Source organism: Gopherus flavomarginatus, chromosome 17 (assembly GCF_025201925.1).
Source record: "Gopherus flavomarginatus isolate rGopFla2 chromosome 17, rGopFla2.mat.asm, whole genome shotgun sequence".
NCBI lineage: Eukaryota > Metazoa > Chordata > Testudines > Testudinidae > Gopherus > Gopherus flavomarginatus.
The window spans coordinates 12,846,591-12,865,522 of record NC_066633.1 but is presented as its reverse complement, the minus strand read 5'-3'; the positions used below and the strand labels follow the sequence as shown (position 1 = coordinate 12,865,522).

General features: G+C 40.9%; 2 protein-coding genes across 3 annotated transcripts in view; one reads left to right on the top strand and one right to left on the bottom strand.

Moving 5' to 3' along the window:
• Nucleotides 1-6,960, bottom strand: part of DYNC2I2 (dynein 2 intermediate chain 2) — a 41,684-nt gene extending 34,724 nt beyond the window's left edge. Inside the window, exons 1-2 of one of the 2 annotated variants that reach the window (XM_050927000.1) lie at nucleotides 6,805-6,960; nucleotides 5,212-5,320 (exon numbers count right to left, since the gene is read on the bottom strand). The gene's annotated coding sequence lies outside the window, so the exon portion shown is untranslated. The remainder of the gene's footprint in view (nucleotides 1-5,211; nucleotides 5,321-6,804) is intronic. The other variant, XM_050926999.1, reaches the window with a different exon arrangement.
• Nucleotides 6,961-7,277: 317 nt separating this feature from the next.
• Nucleotides 7,278-15,621, top strand: SET (SET nuclear proto-oncogene). The gene is made up of 8 exons (XM_050927118.1): nucleotides 7,278-7,608; nucleotides 9,159-9,216; nucleotides 10,238-10,380; nucleotides 10,911-11,014; nucleotides 11,197-11,310; nucleotides 13,068-13,238; nucleotides 13,337-13,483; nucleotides 14,687-15,621. Exons 1-8 carry the CDS (start codon nucleotides 7,536-7,538, stop codon nucleotides 14,708-14,710), a joined length of 834 nt encoding a protein of 277 aa, XP_050783075.1. The 5' UTR covers nucleotides 7,278-7,535; the 3' UTR covers nucleotides 14,711-15,621.
• Nucleotides 15,622-18,932: the final 3,311 nt, after the last annotated feature.

The window sequence follows — 18,932 nt, the reverse complement described above, 5'->3', positions numbered from 1 at the left end:
GGAGCATCTCTGCCTGCTACTTAGAGTATACACTGATAGTCACAGACTTCCCTCTAGCAGCAGCTTTAAGTGCACCCTTATATGCCCTTGCTAAGGTTTTGCAGCCTTCATCTCCTGGTGCACTCAACAATTCAAGAGCCTTATTATTTTGTAACAATTTTTTTCTCATGCTGCAAGTGAGATCTTTGCTCCTAATATGGAGCCTGATCCTGCAAATGCTCTGTGAAGTATGTTCCCAGCATGGATGTCCACTGTTAAAACGGTTTCCAGAGCTCATTCTAGAGGTGGTTGCACTTCAGCAGGGGGTGATATGAACCTTTTGTATAGCTGTTCTATAAACTTAAAAAGCACCGTGGGATTCTTTGGGATGAAATTGGATAAAAACATGTAAAGAATTATACACCTCTACCTCATTATAACGTCACCCGATATAACACGAATTCGGATATAACGCGGTAAAGCAGCACTCTGCGGGGGCGGGGCTGCACGCTCCAGTGGATCAAATCAAGTTTGATATAACACAGTTTCACCTATAACGCCGTAAGATTATTTTTGTTCCCAAGGACAGCATTATATCGAGGTAGAGGTGTATTTCCAAAAGAAAAAAATCAAATGCACAAATACAAATTGTAACTGGATAGGTGGCATTACTGCAGAAAACCATCTGGGGGTCATACTGGATCACAAATTTAACATGAGCCAATAATGTGATACAGTTGCAAAAAAAGGCTAATATTTTGGGTATTAAAGAGAGTGTTGAATTTAAGACATGGCAGGCAATTGTTCCACTCTACACTGCTAAGGCCTCAGCTGGAGTATCGTGTCCAGTTTTATGTGCCATACTTTTAGAAAGATGTGGAAAAATTGGAGAGAGTACAGAGGAGAGCAATAAATATGATAAAAGGTTTAGAAAACCTGACATGAGGAAAGGTTACAAAAACTGGGCAAGTTTAGTTTTGGGAAAAGAAGACCGAGGGGGGAACTTGATAAGTGTGCAAAGCGCAAAAGGTTAAGAGCTTTTATAAAGAGGAAAGTGACCAATTTTTCTCCATGTCCACTGAAGTAGGACAAGAAGTAATGGGCTTAATCTGCAGCAAGAAAGATTTAGATAAGATAGTAGGCAAAACGTTCTAACTGTAAGGATGATTAAGTACTGGAATAAGCTACCTAGTGTGGTGGTGGAATTCCCATAGTCAGGTTTTTACTAACAGATTAGACAAACAGGTTAGTGGTAGTCTAAATATATTTGGTCCTGCCTCCATGCAAGAGGATAGACTAGATTACCTCTCAAGGAAGGTTCCTTCCTGCCCTACATTTCTATGTTTTATAGATGTACACTGTTATTAATTATATTAACAAAATTTTAGTCTATAGTAGAACCTCAGAGTTATGAGCACCTCAGGAATGGAGGCTGTTCATAACTCTGAAATGCTTGTACTTCTGAACAAGACGTTGTGGTTCTTTCAAAAGTTTACAACTGAACATTGACTTAATACAGTTTTGAAACTTTACTATGCAGAAGAAAAATGCTGCTTTCCTTTTTTTCCCCTTAGTTTACATTTAACAGTACTGTACTTGCTTTTTTTGTTGTTGTTTTTGTCTCTGCTGCTGCTTGTGTACTTCTGGTTCCCAATGAGGCATGCAGTTGACTGGTCAGTTCACAACTCTCAGGTTCTACTGTATACAACATTTTGAGTGACCTAAATACTTCCATTAAGATGTACTGCTCTTACTTTTTCCACACACAACATTGTATTGTGTCCTACAGGTGGATTTGGCCAGCTTTATTCTTTCACTTGCCAAAACAATGCTCTAACAAAAACTGTCACTAAAACAGAGACCTAAACCCCATGGCAGAGTTCATGGTGGGTCATCGGACAGCGTTCAAGTAGGACTTGTGACTGCAGAACACTGGCTCAGCATTGCAGAAACTGAATATGGTGGACAGTTACAATTCTCTGTTAATCTTATAGCAACATAGCCAGCTATTGACAGAAATACTGTACAATCAGAAGGATCTCTTCGTTGAAGAGTAGATGAGGTTGGATGTCCATCTGAAAAGGTTTTTTTCCTTTTCTTGAAAGCACAAATGGTTTGGCTTGTAGTGAGTCAGATCCAGATTGGAATGACAGTCCCATTGGCCTGGCTAAATTTCAATTTGAGTAATTTCAGTCTGATTAGATTTGTCCCCTTGAAGTTTTAATTGGATACAATATTCTTTACTTCCTGTCCTAAATTAAAGAATAATATTTCTATTAAACAGCTGTCATGACTCATGTTTCAGGGGTCGACAAATTGATTCCAGTGTATATGACTGTAATGCCCTTCGGGATCCTTTCGAATGAAGATAATTATATACCGGGGTTCTCAAACTTCACTGCACCGTGACCCCTTTTGACAACAAAAATTACTACACAACCCAAGAAGTGGGGGACCATAGCCTGAGCTCACTGAAGCCCCACTACCTCGGGTGGCTTGGGGGGGGAGCTGGGAGAGAGGCCAAAGCAGCCTGTAACCTGAGCAGTGGGGCTCAGGCTTTGGACCCGGACCCCAGCACCGAGCAAGCCTAACGCCAGTCCTTGCAACCCCACTAAAATGGGGTCCTGACCCACTTTAGGGTCCCAACCCACAGTTTGAGAATTGCTGTTATATATCATTATCGCTTACTATTTAAGATATTATTGTTACAGGTCTGCACAAATTCTGCATCCACCAATAGCCAGCAGCAACCTCCAAAGAGGCCAATACCATACAGAAAGGCAGATGGGAATAAACTCTCCTAACCCTTCTGATAAAGTGTTACTGACACAACGCGCCTAGCCCCCTGCCATCCTGAAGGCTGCTCTGGAACCTAGCTCCCCTGGTGACAACGCTAGAGTAAATGTATTATGTTTGACGGATATGATGCACACTAAATATTTCTTCATGGTCCAATCTGAAGTTCAGACAAGAGCAGGAATATTGACTCTGCCCACCTGCCATAGCCCCCAATCACCTCTCTTAGGGAAGATACTTATTTGGGACGCATGATTTAGTAAAGTTACATTATGTTATGTATCATATTCAAGACTTACATAATCAAAAGAGAAAAGTGAAAAATGAGGCCATGTAATATTCAATGTGATCTTGATGCAATCAGAGCTCAGAAAAGCAAGGTCTGGTCACTGTCACAAAATGAGCACTTCATCTTCTCCAATAATATCAATAGACAAGAGATGTGTGTCAAGAGATGTACTATGCACCTTTTCATACTTCCATTGTTATTCAAGCACTGAAACTGCTTTAGATGACAATTTTGAATAATGCTGGAAATCTCTGGAAGGAGACAACTCTGAATATTTAATTTTTAAACTCTTAAGAACTTGTGTTTAATTTTTAAACTCTTAAGAACTTGTGTTGTTATGACACCAGTGACTCTAGAATGTGCTTGATATGAAAAAACAGACATAAATGTTAGGCGCAACCTCTGAAGAATCTCACAAAACATCAGATATGTGACATCAAGTGTTCAAACCAATCAGATTTGGGGAAAAAGCCAATGAAATGTTGGGATCCTTACACAGAGGAACAATAACATCAGATTACAGGGAGGCTATGATGCTACTAGCTCTCCCACACTTACACCTGAACTCTAATATCTAGTGGGGGGGGGGGGTGCACATGCATGAAGCAAGGACAGAAGGTGAACCAGTGCTACCTGAAATGGGGACTATGCTCTGCTCTCATCCTTCCATGGACTTAGGAGCTACTCTATCACTTTTGCTTAGTTTTACACACTGTCACAACTCACAGTGAAGAGGAGCAAAAAGTCCCTGACTTGTAATGGGTGGGAAGGTACACAGGAGTGATATACTATTAATCACTGGTGCGGTTTACACAGGACCAAATCCTGGTCCCTTGTAAAGCAATGAGAGTTTTGTAAACATAGTGATTGGAATGGTTAGGTGATTGGAAGGAGGCGAGAGGACTGTTGGAAGCAAGCGGTTCCACGGCACTTGAAAGCAACAGTTGGAACTGGTCTGCTGACATGAGAAGGATAAAAATGAAGGGAAGAGAGAGGACAACAGCAGTCAGGGAGGAAGCACTACTAGGAAGCTTGGAAGAGTGCATCAGAAGAGCTGAGTGAAAGGAAGGGAGCAAGAGGGGAAACCAACAGAATCAAAGAAAAAGCATGAAGTAGCAGTGGAAGAATAACAGACTGGGCCATCCCTCCAAAAAGAGAAGCGAGTTCCTAGCTCTTTCTTACTGCACGGAGGGTATACAGATCTGAATTTGCTTCCTGACTTTTTTGGGGGGAAAATATACAAACATTTCAACTATTTCTCTCTCTCTCTCGCTAATGAATATTGTGGTCCCATATGCTAATTAGCTAGTTCTGGTAAAAGATAAACAGTTTCATAGGATGTTCTTATCAATACCCAGGAACTACAATGTGTTGTTGGGATTCAAGACTGCACATCCCAGCTTACTAGACCTTAGATGTATCAATGGGCTATACTAATCATGTGCCTCAGTGATACTGAATGATCAGGCTTGACAGAATTCAATTTTTTTTATATAATTTCAATGGCTATTGATGTTTATTTTAAAGTTTTTTTATTTTTAACTATTTAAATTTTCACAGTTGTGGGAAAGTATGGGAGGTTCAGGCAACGGGATGGTCAGACAAAAATTATTTAGTGACAGAAGATACTGAAATTCAAAAGGTTAAAACTTTATAACCATTAAAATACAAATTATCAATGTCACATGTCAAAACATACAAAGTATGTATCCTTAAATCAAACTCTAATATGTTCTCAAGTAGCATTTTTCTAATTTTGCCTGTCTGTATATTTCAATTATTAAGGATGGAAATACTTTTTGTCAGTTTGCGTGTGTACTGTGAAATAGATGTTTACTGATGTCTATCAAAAATCTAATCCTTTCAAGCCCATAAATAATTCATAGACTCAAATGAAGGGTGAGGAGTAAACAGAGGCTTCTCCCACTATGGTGTTCCCCTTTGGAAGAAGCTTTCCTACAGATGTCCACGTTTTTTAGGTACTTGGAGCCCTTCATATGCAAATCTGAAGAAATGCAGTGAATGGTAAATATATGGTTTATGCCAGAGACAATCCAAGCAGATATACGTGTTTGCAGTATAGAGTGGCTCCAGTGATTAAACTTGAAGCCAGCTATTAAAGGAGGAAAAAAACAAGCCACACTTACCCTCTCTGAAGATGAAGACAGCAACAATAATGGATCTTAGGAGATTCACATAGGGAATGAGGCAGTTTCTCCTCAATGATATGCTTCAACATGCCCTGGAGAGACATCTCTAGGAAGGAGAAAATAATTTAGTCTCCATGACTCTTTCAGTCCCTTGCTTCTCATTTCTGACTGCCAATAAGCGTCCTCACTCATGGTACTAACAATTGCTATGGTACAGATGTAATGAGACCAAATACAGTGATGTTTCTTTTCTCTTGGCAGCTATTCATACAGCAAACAGGGCTGGAACATTAGAAATAAAAAAGTTCCAGAACACTCCAGGACAGTTGGGAATGGTGACAGTTAGAGCTGGGATTTGGAAGTGAAAGACAGCAACTGGGGAGTGACACTGGGGATCTGGCTGTTGGAATTTGAGAGGCGAGAATGGCAGTTGTTAGTAGGAATCATAGAGAGAAGAAAGCTGAAGAAAGTGCAGTGATAACAGTAGGAACCATCTGAGGGGGAGAGAGGGATCAGGCAAGGAGGTGTTACTGAGATGTTGGGTAAAATGTGTGAGAAGAGCCTTATGAAAAGGAGGTGAAGAAAGAAAAGGAAGAGAGCAAGAAAACCAAGAGAACCAGGGACAATACAAGAGGCCAAAGGGTGACAGAGAAACAGCAGACTGAAAAATGCAGTGGAAAAGATGAACTTCTGGTTCACTTACTCTGCGCTGAGCACCTGAGAGTACTGAATCGCCTTCTGACCTGATCTATGTTTAAATTACTCAAAGAATAAGTGCTGTACATTTGGGGATGAAACACAACAAAGTGATTGAATCCATGTTTTAAGTGCAAAATAGAATTCAACAGTAACTACCGAGCCATGACCGGCAACTCCAGAACATAAAAACTATTTGTTTACAATCAATATCTAGTCTCCTAGGCCCTGGGCTATCTCAATCAAGTTAGCTGAACGCAATTGAAAAGCTCTCTTAAATGCTTGTTGAGACGCAGGCTAACGGAAGCATTTGAAGCTGTGGCCTAGGCCTTTTCAAATAGCAACAAGATGGCAGTAACCTGTGCTCGCTATACACCTGCAACAGGAGTGGATAGGAATTGCTAATCAAGATATCAAAGACCAATTATTGATTCTATGAGCCAACCAGTGCCTCTCAATGTAATCTTTTAGAAAACGTTACATGTTGGGTTTAGAAGTATAAAGAACATGAAGCAGTACAATTATGATGAGTGATTAAGTCAGGTGAACCCTGAACCCCATTTTTGAGTGACATTGCTGCATAGCTCCCGGTAGCTCCCTCAAGGGTACATCGTTTTTCTGTTGTGACAGATTGCACAGGGCAGAGTTCAGACAGCTCGTGATCCACTACCTCCTTGGGACACTGGGCCAGAGCAGGTGGTGGTGGGTGTATATTGCACACAGATGATGTTGTGACTAAAATGGCTGCATGGCTAGGACAGCAGGCATGCACAGGCCACCATGCCAGCCCCTTCCTGGGCAGGACACCTGCGGGGCCATCACTCAGGCACTTATGGAGCTGCAAGGCCACTGGCTGGAGCGTGTTTTGGGGCAGGAGAGCTGCAAGGTCATCACCTGGGGGCGCGGCAGCCCATCCCTGTGCACGGCCGTCGAAGGCCGGACGAAACCAGCCACGTGTGAGTGAGCGAGCGCGACCGCTGCAGCCCGCGCGCCGCCGTCCTACTTTCCCTCTCCCGCGCCCGCCTCTCGCGCCGTCCTCTGTGCCTTAGCACCGAGCTCCGTCCCCTCCCTCCCTGTGCGCGAGCCGCGGCCAATGGGGGCATAGCGTGGGGAGGCGGCGGAGGCGGGGCCCGCATGGAGTCTGAGGCGGCTGCGCACAGAGTTGCCCGCCCCTGTATGTTCAGGACGGGAGGGGGTGTCTACGCCTGCGCACAACAGCGCTGGTCTCCCATGCCCAAGAGTGGTGTTTTCTGCGCCTGCGCCATGCGCCTCCCGCTCCCCAGTGGTCGGGAGGGGGGATTGCTGCGCGTGCGTAGTGTAGCCTTCGCACCCCTGTGCCCCGGAGGGGGGGTTGCTGCGCCTGCGCACAACGCTGCCCGCCCCTCGCCAGCAGTAGCAGCAGTAGGAGGAGGCGGTGTTGGTCCCGGCTGGGGCGATAGCGTGAGGGTGCCCGAGCGCCGCTGTTGCCCCCTTTTATCCGGGAGCCCCAGGTCTGGGCCGAGGAGGAGGAGGCGTCCCGGCCGCGGAGGGAGTCCGAGCGGCGGCAGCAGCAGGAGTCTGTGCCCGGCCCCCCCTGCGCCCAGTCCCGTTACAGCCCCCTTCCTCCGCGCTCCGCAGCCACCAACATGTCGGCGCCGGCGGCCAAAGTCAGTAAGAAGGAGCTGAACTCCAACCACGATGGGGCCGACGAGACCTCAGGTGAGGCCGGGACGGGGGAGGGAGGGGAATGGCGGCGGCGGCCTCCTCCCCGCACGGCGCTGCACCGACCGCCATTTTCCCCAGCCACACGGGCCGCGGCCGGGCCGGAGGCGGGAAGAGCGCGGGGTCGGCCGGGCGGATGTGCAGGCCTCAGCCGCGGCAAGAGGAGGCCATGTTAGCGCCCTTTTGTCTGTACTGTCCGGCCTCCTCCCCCACGGGCGCGGGCGGGGGGCGCTGCGGCCTGCGCGGAGCAGCGGGACCCCCCCCTCCTGGAGCAGCATCCGCGGAGCCTCATTGTGCTCCGCCGCCGCCATGATGCTTCGCCGCCTTCTGGTCTCGGAGCCGCTACTGCTGCGTGGTATTGCCCGGCCGCGCAACGCGGGGATGGAGCGGCGCTTTCTCCGTGGCTGGTGGGGCCCGCCCGGCTGGGGAGCCACGCGCTACTCGTGCAGCTGCGGGATGCGGCTGCCCGCCCGTCCCCACGTGCGATCCCAACAGCCCGTATGTATTGAGAGGTCGGTACTCGGTTCCCCGCACCCTGAGGTTTGCATCAGTCGCCGCCGTAGGGGGGACTTGCCTCCCCGGTAAAGCCTGTCGGTTTCCGTCACCCATGGATCTTAGCCTGTTTGGCTGGGGGTGTGGAGGTGCTCATGGCAACGAGCCTCCAGACCAGCAGCTCTTCGCTGTGCCCGGTTCCTTTCACACACGTGCTTCCCGCACCTGAGTTTCATATATAATGGGGGCGGGGGAGAGAAGACAACACCAATCTACCCATCTCCGGCCGCACGGTGGGGGTAGGGCTCGGCTCTGAGACCCCCACAGGAAACCGCTACCCCATAACACGAAATCCTGTGTGTTCGCAAACTAATCGGGGGAGGGGTGCCTGTTCAGCACATTTATAGCTGCTTCCTGCTACCTTTCGTTAATTTTAAAACACTTTAGGCAAACAGACATTCCTTTATCACGAGCTCCAGCAGCCTCTGCCGAGTTAAAGTTCTGATTAGAAAATATCCACTTCACAGTGGTTTTGAAATATTTACCCAAATCTCTTCTGAAACATGCCTTTTAATTGTGGAAAACAGCATTCCCAATTGTACTGTTTTAATTAGCATTTTGTATCTTATGTTTTTCTTTAGTATTAACTTCACTTAACTGATTCAATTTCTGTAAATGTGTTCAGTTTAGAAAGAATGATTTGGTGTATAATTTTAATAAATTATTAAACTATTATAATAAAATTACCAAGTGTTGTATATGACTATATAGTGTGAATTAGCATGGTGGCTGGTTTGAGCCCTTTAAAAAAAAAAAAAGGCAAAGCTTTACACCAATCTTCAGAGACTTCACTTAGCAAGTTCAGTTAGTGAAAAAAACGGTAGTTTTACAAGGTCTGATGAACCTTGTCATCAAGTAGAAATAATCATTTAAATGCCATCCAGAATAGTGGTAAAGGTTGTAAAAGTACACTTCTGATTTTCTCAACTGGTGTCATATTATTGAGATCTCTTTTCAAAAACTTGTGGAGTTTGATGGATTTATTTTTCTTTCAGAAAAAGAGCAACAGGAAGCAATTGAACATATTGATGAAGTACAGAATGAAATAGACAGGTAAATTATTAAAAGAAGCTTTTCAATAATTTTAATTTTTAGCAGAACTGGAAAAAAAAAACTCGTAATAAAAATGCTATAGTAACTGAAGTAGTGTATGTAGCTGTTCTCACACTTTCCAAAATCTCAAAATCATATTAGTGGTTTGACGTGATTAGAAATAAAGGGCATTTGGTGTATATATGATCAAAAATTTTAAGGCATAATCTTGTGTCCTGTTTAGCTGTGTACAACTAAGTTAGCTGGGCCTTAAGATATAACTTGACTTTTAATACTTGAAATAGATTGTGATGACTTTAAAATAGCTTTGACAGTATAGATCTGGCCCTCATTGCATCTATTGAAATTTACACTGTAGTGATAAGCTATATATTGTCTCAGGTCACTGTCGGCTTAGGCCTTGATGCTTGCAGCCTATTCCAGGTAAACAGACACGCTTCCCACTACCCTCTTAAACTTACTAATGAACCTCCAAGTGGACACAGGAGCCTGCCTGGGAGGAGCATTTGCAAGATTAGGACCTTGCTGAGTAACAAACCTTTTTTTTTTTTTTTTTTTTTTAAACGAGTTCTGTCATCATCTTAAAAGATTCTTTGTGGCGCACAAACTTATTTTGTGTTTTATCTTTTCTCTGGCAAATAACAGAAGGAGGGGCAATGAGCTTGAATCTGATCCAGTATCATGTGTCAAAGTTCACCAGTCTTTCTAAACTAGATATTTAGAAAATTTAATAGTGTTCTGTTTTCAATTTAGAGCCCAACCCTGCAAATGCCACTGAGCATAGTGTTTGCTAGTGGTGTAGTTTCAGTCAAGTCAGTGGGATTACTCCTGATAGTACACACTAAATAGTGTTTGCATGATTGGACCCCTTGTTTTTGTTTGACATATTTCAGACAGGGTTGATTAGTTTAATTAAATAATCCATTCTAGTTTTGGACTATCTACTGATTTTCACCTTGTTTAAACTTCAGATCCCCATGCTATAATACAGTTGTTAATGTGAATCTTTCCTTTCTTTTAGACTGAATGAACAAGCGAGTGAGGAAATTTTGAAAGTAGAACAGAAATACAACAAACTCCGCCAACCATTCTTCCAGAAGAGGTCAGAACTGATCGCCAAAATCCCAAATTTCTGGGTAACAACATTTGTCAACCACCCACAAGGTATGTTCCTGGTGCCTTTTTTTGGGAGGGTGGGGGGAGCATCATGGAAGTTTGTTACATTATATATGCCTTTTAATCCTTTGGTTCAGAAAACTGCTCTTAGATTTTTGTTTCCCCCGATTAACAACACTAACTTCTGTTTGACTGTGTGCCTAGAGCTTCATTTTGAGGCGATAATGCTATCAATGGAAACAGTTTATCCATTTCTACTTCTGTTGTCCCAAAGATTTTCATCCCCTTATGTTTTGACTCAAAGAACAAGCTTGATCAGCATTATTAGGACTCCATGTTTATACTTTTTATCATCTTCTTAAGTGAAAGAAAATACACCTTCAACAACCCTGTTGCAGAGGGTACTTGATCGTGACCTCTGGGCGCCAGTGGCTCTTTTGAGCTTCCTCTAGAGATGGTCTGGGAAAATATACCAGATGTCCTAATAAATCAACTTTCTGTGACAGTCTTATAATGTTTGCTGCAAAATAACCTATATAAAGAGCTTTTGTAATGCAAGATTCCTAATTCTACCATAGTATCTGCACTCTTGGGGGAAGAAGATGAGGAGGCACTGCATTATTTGACCAGAGTTGAGGTGACAGAGTTTGAAGACATCAAATCAGGTTACAGAATAGATTTTGTAAGTATCATGGACAGTCTTCATTTAATGTTGTGCCATTTTTATTTGCATGTAACCTACATCAGAGAACAGTGGCATAAGTTAGTATTTCAAAACTTGTAGTACTTAACATTTTTTAGTTAACATATCTGGTATGCTATAGACAAGTATGCAATCCTAACTTTATTCTTTCTGCTCTACAGTATTTTGATGAGAATCCATACTTTGAAAATAAAGTTCTCTCCAAAGAGTTTCATCTGAATGAGAGTGGAGATCCATCTTCAAAATCAACTGAGATCAAATGGAAATCTGGGAAGGCATGTATCTTTACTGGGGGCAGGGAGGAATTAAATAATTGCTCCACTTCAGACAGTGGCAATGAGTGCTAGGTGTTTCTGTGCTTTGATGCCAAACATTCTCACACACTCCATTCCTGCTGGATGAAGTCCTAGGATACAAGGATATGGGGAGGCTGCTTCTAAGATGAGGCTTGTAGCTAATTCTCTCACTTTGTTGGACACCAGTGGAAGTGCTAGTGAAGACAAGTTGTCAGTATTTCTACAAGCATGTCAGTTCAACTTTCTCAGAGTAGGCCTAAAAAGCACCCAACCTTTTTAGGGAATTCTCCCACAGTTGATCTAATATCAGTGCTACAGTTCTCGTTGTAAACAAGACCTAATTTAAACTTCAGATTACAACTACCTTTCCAGTTTCAATATTATGGTAAAAGTTTGGGTGGCCCCTTGGTCTTTGTAAAGAAACCAGCAAATCTTTTTATCTGAGTTGTTTTTCTACCATCTGCCAGTTACCATCTATATAGTTAATGGTTTCTTTGTAGTTCATAAGTTACATGTATATCTTGTGGAACTTCTGAATTAGGAGCTAATTTCGTGCACCTCACAACAGTAAACTACAGTGCTGCACATGAGTCAGTTTGAATATCATAGTTGGATCTGTTGGAAAACTGCATCACATGTCAGTCAAAATTTTAGTATTTTCCTCTGGTGTTCTGGGGTCTTCCAGCAGTAACTTGAATCTTGCAGTACCTTATGGTCATTCAGCTAATTATTAAAACAAGCTGAGTTACCGCTATCCGTAAAATTGCATAAGCAAGTATATTCGGGGTGCACAGTGCCTCAACAAAGCAGGAGCTAGAAGTCTGTACACATTAAACGACAAAATAAAAGATCCACAAATACCTCTGGATAGTAGTATGTTGCTAGTGAATGTGGTGTTGTACCTTAAAAAGTGAGTTGTGTCCCCCCCACACCCCTCTTGCGATTGCTACAAAGGAGAAACAGGAAATATAAAAGGGGAAAACTTCAAGGATAAAAGACTTAAATCCTTAATCTATTATATGAAGAAAACAAAAGATGAATCCATCCTAGGGGGAGAGAAAAGGAAGAGGGGAGTGTTAAGACAATGTCTAATAAAAAGGCCTACAGCAGTGATGGGCAGACTACATGCAACCCATCAGGATAATCCGCTGGCGGGCTGCAAGACAGTTTGTTTACATTAACCATCCGCAGGCACGGCCGCCCGCAGCTCCCAGTGGCTGCAGTTCGTTGTTCCCAGTCAATAGGAGCTGCGGAAAGCGGCGCGGGCTATTTGAGAGCGTCTTAAATTGCTTGTGCTTAATGTTAGCATTTAAATAGTTCTAACAAGTCTTGAAATTAGCACTTCAGTAAATGGTTTGAGTCATACCTTTGCCACTGTGTGGCTGGGAACATTAACAAAGGTCAACAGGTAGTCTTTTTGAATTGTCAGTATTTCAGTGGAGCAAGCTAGAAATAAAGTGAAAACTTACATTCTGAGTAGCGAAAACACTTAAAAGTGAGGGCTTTTTTACTACCCCTGGCACTATTAATGAGAAATGGTAGCTGAAACTCCTAGCTATGTGGAGTCAACTGGTACATGCCCTTGGGGCTCTGTATAATTTGTCTCCTACACACCTCTCCCTGAAAAAGAACAAGTAGTATGTGGTTGCATAGATAAGCAGGTCTCCAAATGCATCTTGTGAAACATGGTTAGGAAATTCTTTCAGGAAAATTCTTAACTTTCTCTTCTTTTTCAGGACCTGACAAAGCGCTCAAGCCAGACACAGAACAAGGCCAGTAGGAAGAGGCAGCATGAAGAACCAGAAAGCTTCTTTACCTGGTTCACTGACCACTCTGATGCAGGTGCTGATGAACTAGGAGAAGTCATCAAAGATGACATCTGGCCAAATCCATTACAATACTACTTGGTACGTGTAGAGTTGAACTGTTTGTAACAGTATTCTTGTGATTATATCAGAATTAATTTGATCAGTGCAGTAACATTGTATATGTGTTTCTAATTAAGGTTCCTGATATGGATGATGAAGAAGGTGAAGGAGAGGAAGATGATGATGATGATGAAGAGGAAGAAGGGTTGGAGGATATTGATGAAGAAGGAGATGAAGATGAGGGGGAAGAAGATGAAGATGATGATGAGGGAGAAGAAGGAGAGGTGAGAACACCTTTTTTCCAGATAAAGGAGTTGAATATATCCAATTAGGAAATCCTGTTTTAGGAACAGCATTGAATTTATCTTATTGATAAATGTTAAGGAGTTACTGACACTCTGTACAGTCTACTGCTATGTTTTTCAGAGGGGAGTTTGTAGGTGGTAACAGTTCTTGCAGCTTGAGCAATGATTTTTAGTGTTCTTAGGTGGTGTGTAGGGGACAAGTATTGCCTTTAAGTTGGAGATGGATATCTTTAGGGAACTCATTGGCAAAAATGAGGAAAATTGATCTGTTTGTGTTATATGCCTGTTCCTCCAAAAGCTGTTTTTTCTTTCAGCAAACTGATTTTTATTAGTAAGTTACAGGGTATTTGAGTGCTGGTTTTAACCTTATTCCATAAATAGCTTTTTTTTTTTTTTTTTTTTTTTTTTTAAATGCATCCAGTTTTACTGGGTTTCACCTATTATATACACTTTACTCTGGACTATTGCCGATTTTTCTGTGAACGTGTCCTCATTTTGGAGGTGCTAGGGATGACCTCCTCACCTCTGCTGCTACTCACAATCTCCAGTGATTTAAAGTTTGGAATTAATTCTCACTCATTAACTGGGATGTTGCACGTTTCATTTGTTATAATTAATTAGCCACATTTTGCTTTTGTTACTGAGTTACATGAAACTGCCTTTTAGACAAACAGTGGGGAAGGCTGTGGACGTTATGCATGTAGACACATTTTAGATGTGATAACTAAGATCTGCTGAGCAATATTCTTGTTAATATCTAAATAATATTTTATTTAATCTGTTCATTGAACTTTTGAATCTTGTAAATTATTTACTTAGACTTTTACTGCTGTTTAAGACTGCCTATTCAAAGCTCTGGGCACCATTAGCATTCTCTTCAGTATTCACTAACAAATAGTTTTTGTCAATTTTCATCCAAATCATATGTCCCAGCAATAGCATGGAGATCAAACTTTATCCAGGCTAACCTATTTCCATATGGAGGAGAGAGAAAACATAAGCTTTTCCAGCCATCCTGCAAGAATAACTGCACCGGACTTTTTAGAGTGGTCAAACATTCTGGTTAATTGCTGTTTGAAAGTCAAGGCTGTCTGGAGTTTGAATGTACTGACTCCTGCACCTTCCCTGCTCCCACCCTCCAAAAAAGTGACTAGATTTTAACTCTTTCTTTTCTTTCAACAGGAAGATGAAGGAGAAGATGACTAATTAAACACTGATGGATTCCAACACCCACCCCTTCTTTTCTTACCTTTTTAATTTTTCTCCAGTCCCTGGGAGCAAGTTGCTGTCTTTTTTTTTTTTCTTTTTTTCCTCCCCCCCTTGTGCTCAGTCGCCTTGTTCTCTTGAGGTCTCTTTTTCTCTCCTCTACACCATGGTTCACCATTTATTTTGGGGAAAATACCCTGAGCAGAATACAGTGGAAAATAAAATCTCTACCAGTTTCTGTTCCAAGTTCATTTTTATCCCTTTCTGTCTAAAAACAAAAACTGTTTATGGAATCAACACACCATATTCTGTGGGAAAAAAGAAAACCTTCTGCTCCCTTCACTCTGCTGGAAGCTGAAGAGTGCTAGGCCCCTGTGTAGTAGTGCATAGATTCTAGCTTTTTTCCTCCTTTCTCTGTATATTGGGCTCAGAGATTACAGTGTCTCTATGTGAATATGGACAGTTAGCATTTACCAACATGTCTGTCTACTTTCTCTTGTTTAAAAAAATTAAAAAACTAAAAAAAATGGGGTATAGAAGGTCAGCAAGGGTGGGTTTCAGATGTTTGGGTGGGTTAAGTGGGCATTTTGACAACATGGCTTCTTCTCCTTTGGCATGTTTATTGTGATGTTTAACAAACATCCTTGCAGTTTAAGATGACACTTTTAAAATAAAATCTTCTCCTAATGATGACTTTGAGCCCTGCCACTTGATGGAGAATCAGCAGAACCTGTAGGATCTTATTTGGAATTGACATTCTCTATTGTAATTTTGTTCTTGTTTATTTTTAAATTCTTTTTTTTTTTTTTTTTTTTTTGGTTCACTGGAAAGGAAAGAAAGATGCTCAGTTTTAAACGTTAAAGTGTACAAGTTGCTTTGTTACAATAAAACTAAATGTGTACACAAAGGGACTAATGGTCTTCACTGAACAACATGTTTCTGATTTTTCTTGCTCGTTTTCCCATATATTATCAATGTTTTTTTTGTCTGTAGTTTCTAATTTAACACCTGTTGGTATGTGGTCAGAATATCTGTTTTGCAAGATAACCTCATGGCTGTACGGAATTAACCTGAATTTAAATTTATAGATAGATAATTTTCATATCTGGAAAAAGTGTTTAGTTTAGGTGTAACTTACCATAAATTATCTGATACTATCAATAAGCTGCTGTCAGACTGCCTATCAATCATCACTATAAATTGGCAGTCATTACTGTAATCTGCACATTGTTTCTCTTTACTTAGTTTGATATCTCCATAGGAATGGGTTGTGGTTACATTCCTTGTACATTAAATTAATGGCGTCTTTAAATGTTCCCTCTTGCACCAAAAAAAACACCTGATGCTCTAATAAAGAAATGTGCAGATTTAAACACACTCATTAGTGATGTAAATGAGATACCACATATCTCTGATCTCTAATAAATCAGGTCATTGAAAAGACCATACAAACTCAAATTAATCAAAGGTTAATGTATATAATACATTTGGTAAACAGCTTTCTCAATTGAGATGTTAAATTAGTTTCAATTACACATTCAGGCTGATTGTACTCTTCAAACACAGAAGAATCTTACTCTGTTAAATTACATCTCACAAGGAAGTAGTTACTTTGTGGAATTTCAGTGCCATACAACCTCCAATCTATGCTGTTTATATTTTCAAATACGTGAGCTAACAAAATGTAACCTGTTTTGATTTAAAAGTATCGACTGCCTAAAATCTACATTTAGAACTAACCAGAATAGCAAGTGGCAAAGTGTGATGAAACCTCTTTTCTAGCAATAATTAGCATTTATACCATTACTTTAAAAAGTAGAATGCCATATAAACTAACCTAATTTAAATGGATATTTTAAAACCTGTATAGAACAATTTTAGTACTAAATCATTGTATAACTTGTCTTCTCCTAATGGGTTCTCAGGATGGGGTTCCTCACTCTTATGGGAAAAAGATTGTTTTAGCCTGTCATAGCAGCACGTGTCTATTTTGTGGTGCTAGAGTAAGGTTATTCTCTAGAGTGGTATTCAACAGTGGGGAGAGGCACTCCTTAAAAGACTGAACCAATTCATTTTGTTCAATAAAGGTTGGGTTGGACCTACTGCCCTAGTCCATGTCATTTTTTGGCATCAATTTTAAATAACTCGCATCTTTTAACCAATTTAGTTACATTAGTGCTAAAACTGTAGAAAAACTGTTGCCCTGCATCTTGTGTAGCCATTTATGTAGTGCAAAGTAAAATTGTGCTTACTTAGGGAAAAATCTCTATGCTGTCAGAGAGTGCATAAACTATCTCCCCCTATATTGCAAGACCTATAAAGTTCCATAATCTGCTTTTCCCCAGGACACACTAAGGTGGTACAGCTGAATACCAAGGATAAAAAGAGAGATGTAGGGGCGGGGATCAAATGCTCCTGCAAGTTTGAAAACAAAAACTGATTAGTACTATACAGGTGGCAAAACAATTCCACTATTGTGTAGACAGAATATTGGTTTAACTTTCTGGTGAAACTACTCTACATTTCAGTTTTCTTCATTGCAACAGTAAGAGTAAACAACCTTTGAACTGCTAGTAATATTACTTTCATTCTAGTAAACTTCTATCAGCCAGTAGTGGAAAAATGTAATTTTGAGTAGGGATTAAAACACTTTCCAGATTTAAAAATACAGCCCTAGGTGCCCATCCAGTTAAGCACCTACTTGGAAAAACTCAGTTACCTATTTAGAAGTGCCCCGATAGAAATGTCCTTGTAACAATGAGGGTCAAATACAAATTCTGCAATTCTCATTAAGACAGGAAGAGGGATCTCTAATACATTCCTTAAAACCTTTAATCATTTTCTGAGGTAAACTATCCCTATGAATTATCTTGGCAGAACATGTATCATGAGCTTCTCAATAGAGGTCGGAATTCTCCCATTTAAGCTAATGGCCACTGGCTTTAACCTCCAGTATTACAGCTGTCTGAGTTAATGGTTTACAATTTAGAAATTGAAGCATTTAATAAAGTTTTTGCACATGTATTTAACCAGTATGATATGAAGAAAACATATGGAAGAACTTCCATATTCTTATGTTTGAAGTTTAATAGATAGAAGAAGCAGAAGTTTCTGCCACTCCTGTAAATTCTAATACCAATCTTAAATATATGCACATAGGAAATAAATATAGATTGTAGAATTAGTAAATTTAGCACAATTTTTTAAATTCCAAATTTATAGCATCTCACTATTTCCTTATTTGTCTGTGAAAATGTGAATGCCATACTTCTTCTATCAGCAGGCAGAATGGTGTGCATGGGTGATTAGAAATTGAGACCTATATTTAATCACTTACTGCTTTGAATTTGCAAATACTTTCCAGTTCTGTTTGAAGAGAAAGTGGACCAGGTTAGTACATTTTTACTGACGCAACACCTACATTACACCAAACACCTTAGCCACTGCCTATGAATTTTAAAACCATAATGCTGATCTTCGTTGGTTTGCAAGAAGATATTTTATACCTCTATTTCTGCTGTAACAATACAGTTAGAGATTTTAGGAAAACATTTGCTATGACTGGTAAACAGATTAAAGCACACTCAAATGTCATTTTTTGGGTAAATACCCTCAATAATAGTGATTTTGAAAAAAAAAATCCTTTTAAATATTAGTTGAGGGTATTTTTCTATACTTAATATTTATAGAGGTTAGTAAGGACCAAATTATTAAGGCCCATATCCTGTATCAGGCTGTGTTATTGGGTAGATCTTCCAATTATAAAGTTCAGTTTTCTTTAATGGGACAGTGTGGCCTCAGGGAGGGTGTAATTAAAAGATTATGCACCAAGAGTTGTCATTGCAAAAAGTAAACCCAATTTTCTAAGCTTATAGTATTTTAGGAGATACTGGTCAGGTACCAAATGTTTAGAAACATATTTCTGAGGTTAGTGTTCTCCCTTTAATTTGTCCCAGACCAGGGAGAGAAAGTTACCAAAAGTTTGTTACACTTTTTGCTCTCCTTTCCTGTCTTAGACAAGGCCTGGAAATCCTGGTTTCACTTTAATCATATTTATCTTAAGAGTGCGATCTGGTAGACAACATCTAATACCTATGTTCTCCTTGTTTATGAGAGTAATTGTCATGCTTTTTGTCCAGTGAGACATACAGGCTTCTTTACTGCCTCTTCAGAACCTCTGGAAACTTCAGCTGTGCTAATTCAGTGGTAGTATTTGCTAGTC

Excerpts from the sequence above, each read along its gene's own strand:
- SET (XM_050927118.1), top strand. The coding sequence starts at position 7,536 with ATGTCGGCGCCGGCGGCCAAAGTCAGTAAGAAGGAGCTGAACTCCAAC. Across the intron at positions 9,217-10,237 it reads GTACAGAATGAAATAGACAG|ACTGAATGAACAAGCGAGTG; the intron begins GTAAATTATTAA and ends CCTTTCTTTTAG. Across the intron at positions 11,311-13,067 it reads TCAAATGGAAATCTGGGAAG|GACCTGACAAAGCGCTCAAG; the intron begins GCATGTATCTTT and ends CTTCTTTTTCAG.